Source organism: Ostrinia nubilalis, chromosome 22, assembly GCF_963855985.1.
Source record: "Ostrinia nubilalis chromosome 22, ilOstNubi1.1, whole genome shotgun sequence".
Lineage (NCBI taxonomy): Eukaryota > Metazoa > Arthropoda > Insecta > Lepidoptera > Crambidae > Ostrinia > Ostrinia nubilalis.
In genome coordinates this window covers 4,407,788-4,413,349 of record NC_087109.1, presented here as the reverse complement: position 1 = coordinate 4,413,349, position 5,562 = coordinate 4,407,788, and the positions used below count along the sequence as shown (strand labels likewise).

Here is a 5,562-nt window from a genome sequence, read left to right as displayed (position 1 = left end):
ACCCGTAACCCACAACGGAGTGGGCCGGGGGCCGTCGGGACATCTGTCCGGGCCGCGATGCTGGGAACATCTTAAAAATCCCCCTAATCCCAAGGTTCGGCGGGGGCCGATGGGATGAATACCTAGAGGGACTCTAGGTGCTACCCCGTCGTGGAGAGAGGGTGGGGCAGCTGCGCCCGAAAGCAGTTATTATGACATGAGCACGATGGAAAATAAACTACCCCAGGGAGGTACCGGCAATGCCGGAGAATCCTCTGCCGCCACGGCGGTCACGGCCCACGTATCTGGGGGGGCCGCGCAGTGCCTTGTGTCTTCACCGGCGACTAAGCCGAAGCAATGTACAGCCGTACGAACTGATTTTGACAGCCGGCTGCGAAACATGTTCGCAGCTAAGACCGTAAAGGACATAGTCACCAAAAAGGCGGTCGAGACAGCCGCGGGACCTATCCGCGGTGCGACTCCCGCTCCAGTAGGTGACTCCCAAACTGAGACTCACTCGGATGTGACATCGGCAAAGGTAATGGTCGAGACTGCCTCGGATCTATCCGGGGATCTGACTCCCATTACCCGCAGTCGCTCCCGGACCAACGTATCCAAGGGAAGAGTTAGCGAAAGACCTGCCTCTGCCACCAAACGGCGGCTTGAGGAAGCAGAAGAGTCCCCTTACTATACAGATGAGACCGACCACGAAGGCAAGGTCGATCGCTTCATTGAGCGCTGCTTGGAAGCTGACACGGACGACTCCTGTATGTCGACCGAGTCAGCGTCATCTAGGCCACAAAGCCGCACATCATCACGCGGCAGCAAGAAGCCCCGAGGCCGCGGTAGACCCTCAACCGTGGGGGACTACATTGGCTTGAAACAAAAGTGGGCTGAAGAGAAACTGCTCGCCAAGGAGCAATACGAGGAGGTAGAGGAGATGGCCGTAAGGCTAACAAACAAGATGAAGGGAAAGCGACTCCGTGCAGAACACAACTCGCAGGCACTGACCACAGAGGAGTTGGTGCAGACTATCCGTACCAGCACCGAAGCAGTGTTTAAGTGCGCGGGTAAGTGCGGGAATATAAAAGGGACCATACAGGGCACCTTCAAAGAGGCCGCCCTTACTATTGACGCAGCCGTCGCGGCAATAGCAGCCAGAACTCCTGAGGAGGAGATTAGTCGACTTAATGCCGCCAACAACCTCCTCAAGAAAGAAGTTGAGGAACTCCGGCAGGAAATCCAAAAGCTGAAGGCCGAGAAAAGCCAGGTTACTCCTGCCGCCACACAGGCTCCTGCGCCCACCAGTTCTGTCCTGGCGGGCGACGTAGAAAGAGAGATCATGGTCCGGGTGGGAACTATGATGGATGCCAAACTTAAAGGGATCGAGGAGCGTCTTCTGCCGGAGAAACGCCTTCGGCCTCCTCTCGCGGCCGATACGTCGGAATCCCTCTCCAGCCCATCAACGACAACCGATGGCCCCGGCACAAGGGCAGCAGCTAAGAGAGCTGCTCCGGCCCCACAATCGGCTCCCCCAGCAAAGGCTGCACTAGCCTCACAGAGAAAGGCTCGCACCGGCCCCAAGACGGCGCCTGTACAGGCCTCAATTGCCGAACCCTCCAAGGTGACCACGTCGCCTGCGCCATCTCCCTCAAAAAAGAGCCGCGCTCGAAAAAAGAAGGGCAAATCTCCACCTGCCCCTGCGCCATCTCAAACAGAGCCCCGTTCTCTGCCTCCAGCACCAGCGTCCATGGATGCCGGTTGGACAGAGGTAGTGAAACGCGGGAAAAACAAAAGTAGCGGCGGCGAGAAAAGCCAGCCTAACAAACCGCAACCCGTGAGTCAGAAAAAGGCAGGCCCTGGCCGCACCACAGGAAACGCGCGGAGGGTGCGCGTGCCCAGAACTGCGGCCATAACCGTGACCATGACGCCGGAGGCCGCCCGTTATGATCCACCTCGCGACTTTGTGTGGTTCATACATTTGGCCAAACAGCAGGTGGATCTCGCCCAGCTGGGAATAATGGACGGTCTTCGGTTTAAGCCAAGTCAGTCGGCCACCAAACTCCTCGTTCTGTCAGGTTCGGACGTGGAGGTGAAGGCTGACAGACTAGCAGCCGCTTTACGGGCAGTGCCCGAGTTCACAGAAGAGACGGTCCGTATCGGGCGTCCGATCAAGTCCGAGGATCTCCGCTTAACAGGTCTTGATGACTCAACCGGGGCGCCAGAAGTCTCGGCCGTTATATCGGCAAGAACGAACTGCCCACTGGAAAACATCTCAGTGGGCAAGATCAGTGGAGCCAGGGAGTCCCGCAGCGTTATCGTGCGGGTACCTGCTAAGGTAGCAAAAGAGCTGGCGAAGTGTCGCCGGCTACTAATCGGATGGGCCTCGGTACAGGTAACGCTGTTGAAACCGAGGCCGTCAAGGTGTGTCGCCTGTTGGGGCACTGGCCACACGGCCTTTAAGTGCGCCGCTGGCATTGACCGCAGTGGACTCTGTTTCCGCTGCGGTGAAGAGGGCCATAAGGCCAAGGTGTGCCCGGCCCAGGTTCCCCGCTGTTTGTTGTGTGCAGCGGCTGGTAAGGCCGTGGAGCACATGCTGGGGGCAAAAGATTGCCCTCAGCCGGCGCAAAAGCCGAAGCCGGCGCAGCGAGCCGGCACGACGGCGAGCCTCATGGAGGTAGACGCGGGGGCGTCTGCCTCCTAACATTGAGGCCCGAAGTGCGCGCGGAGTCCCCGCGCGCTTCGGAGAGAGTTGCCCTTCTAAGGGCGACAGTTTGAGTGAGGCTGCGGCCAAAGCGTGGGGGTACGCACGTGAACGACTTAACGGCGCCTTACGTGCTACTCCACTAAGCGCCACCCGAGGGACCCGTCAGGTTTTTAGTGGGTAGGCCCTGCCCTTCTGGCAGGGAGAGCCCCACATAACCCACCGGAACCCCCGGACCGGTGCGTATGCATTTCAATACATTTTCCTGACGCAAAAAAAAAAAAAAAAAAAAAAGGGGGGCTGAAGATCTGAAGTGTCGCTGACGTTTGACGTTACAAAAATACCTTCCCGTGCCGCTCCAATACCTCATACCTCAAGCACTACTGAGTTAAAACCTATAATTATTGTCACTTGCAAGAAAAACTTTCTAGTTTTAACAATAGACCTTTGAAACCCCGTAAAAATAAAACATTTTCACGCACCACCGCCTAATCTCCAAACAGTGGAATTTCCGTAAAACAATAAACAGACAAAAAACTTCCACAAAACCGAGGGGAGGTGCTTCCTAAAAGGTTTCAGTGCTGGTGTACGTTTCCCCTGGCTCCCCCAGGAAGGGTTGGGAAGCCACACCGAAACAGTATTTTGTAAATAAGCTTTTTTAAAGCGAGGAAACTTCCTGTGACAAGTTTGAGGAAAATGGACGATGTAATAAGGTTTTAATTCATTAAATTAAATAAAGTGACTGTTTTTCGAGTTAAATATTTTTGGAACGAGAAGTTTCAGGACATTTTATAATAGATTTTTTCATTAATAGATAAAGGTGGTCAGAATAAAAATTGTATCAAAACGAGGACAGGCACCGAGTTCCTACGTTTATGAAACAGGTCTAAACAAAATGGTAATAATGTAATTAAGTAAAACGTACTTAGTTTTACGTATTACCATTTTCATAGTGCTTTGAGATCCACGAATGTTGTAGTTGACAAATTGTCACTCATATTGATTTTTATGTCGTAATTTTTAAAATACATAGGACCTATTGGGTGGGACATAATATCGCTAAAGTCGCTTCAGCCAAATGACGTCCACTGCTGGACAAAGGCCTCCCCCAAGGATTTCCACAATGACCGGTCCTGCGCTGCCCGCATCCAGGTGCCTCTCGCGACCTTCACTAGATTGGTGATTGCTGAAGTAAGTAATGGTTTTGAATTGACCATTTCATGACCAATGCTCCCAAAGAAAGTGTTCTTTACAAAAGATACTTGAGACATCTTATATACGGGTAATTAAGTTCTCTGTCACCTATTTTATTTCAAAAATAGAATTGACGCAACATTCGAAGGTAAGGATTATGTTACACTGCAATAACAAAACGCAAAATACAAGGACACGTCTTTATCAAATGATGCGTGATCCATCGAGTATAGAGGAAAGTGTTTAGAGCACACTTCACGTGCTCGACATTGTAATTGTGGAGCTTTTCTGTGATCTTTTATTCAACAACACTCTATACCCTATTATAAAGAAGATAGAATTGAAAAATTGCGCAAAAATAGAGCTAAAATGTTCTTAGTTTAATAAAAAAAACTATGCAAGGAAACCTATTTGACCGTCAAATTCGATGATTGTACCGAACGCAAAAAGATGGCGTCTCTTCAAGTTGGCGCCAAAATTTGCGTCACTCGAGACGTGTGGAGGTTGCATTGTCTTTTTTTTATATCTTCCAGTACATTTGGTTTTAGTGGCCAGCTACCCGTAATTGTTTCTTGAAATAGTTTTTGTGCAGATTCCATTGCTGTGAGAGATAGGTTGATGGTATTTTGATACTTTCACTGCTCTACTCTTAAAGATGCTTTCTTTCTTTGTCTCCATTTTCTCTGTTTTTAGGTATCTAACTACTCTCACACTTAAAAAGCATCACTCTAGTAAGTGAATCTGAAAAAAAATATGATTCCGCGCTTCAGAGGACGTTGTCGGAAATGGTGATCATTGGAGTCTAATAGAAAAGATTACTTGAATTTAAGTAGGTTTACTGTTAAACCTGTTTCCGACAACGTCCTCTGAAGCGCGGAATCATATTTTTTTTCAGATAATCAGATTGATTCAAGTCTGTAATGTCATAAATAACTAATCTACGAAAAAATACAAATTGATTTATGTGTGTGTCCCACTCCCATCTCCCTAAAATCGAAACTGGAACGACCGAAACGAGAGACTCTTACTCACTGACTGTTCTAGATTCTAATCACCAAACATTACCGAGAAAATCGGCCCAGTCTACCTCCAATCCTAAATCCAAAATTCCCATACTTAATTAAATCAAAACTTAACAAAAAGCCTCCCAAAATGCGCATCCGCACCGTCCATTAGGGCCCCTATACAATGGCTGCTCATTTGATTCGGTAACGCGATCCTGCGCACTGTTTAAACAATTGCGTAAGTGATTGTGCCAGCCCTCAGGGATCTGCACCTTGCTGGACGGCGGTATGTTGAAGGGAACCAAGCGAACTTAGTAATTTTAGTTTTGAATAAATAATTAAACAAAAACTAAATCAGTATAAAGTATTAAGTTTTGTACGTCTTAAAAATGGTCGGATGATAACTTTTAGATCAGGAACCAAAAGGTAACCTTCTAATAATGTTTTAAATTTTTTAATGTCTAAGTAAGTACAATACATATAATCATGACAGTGTGAAAAAAAATGCTATGTTCTCAAAAAGCAAAGTGTATGAAACGCTTTTGGTCGAATCGATTGCAACATCTGTGTACCTACCATGAGTTTACGTTAAGTGTGCTCGGTAGCGAGTACGTCAAAAATCTATATGAAGATTTTGTTTCTTGAAAGTAGCCGCTAGGGGCTCTGCACAATATGTCATAC

General features: G+C 48.7%; 1 protein-coding gene across 1 annotated transcript; it reads left to right on the top strand.

Moving 5' to 3' along the window:
- Positions 1 to 205: 205 nt before the first annotated feature.
- On the top strand, positions 206 to 2,683 carry LOC135083027 (uncharacterized). Its single transcript, XM_063977790.1, has one exon. The coding sequence runs from the start codon at positions 206 to 208 to the stop codon at positions 2,681 to 2,683; it is 2,478 nt and encodes an 825-aa protein (XP_063833860.1).
- The last annotated feature ends 2,879 nt before the right edge of the window (positions 2,684 to 5,562 follow it).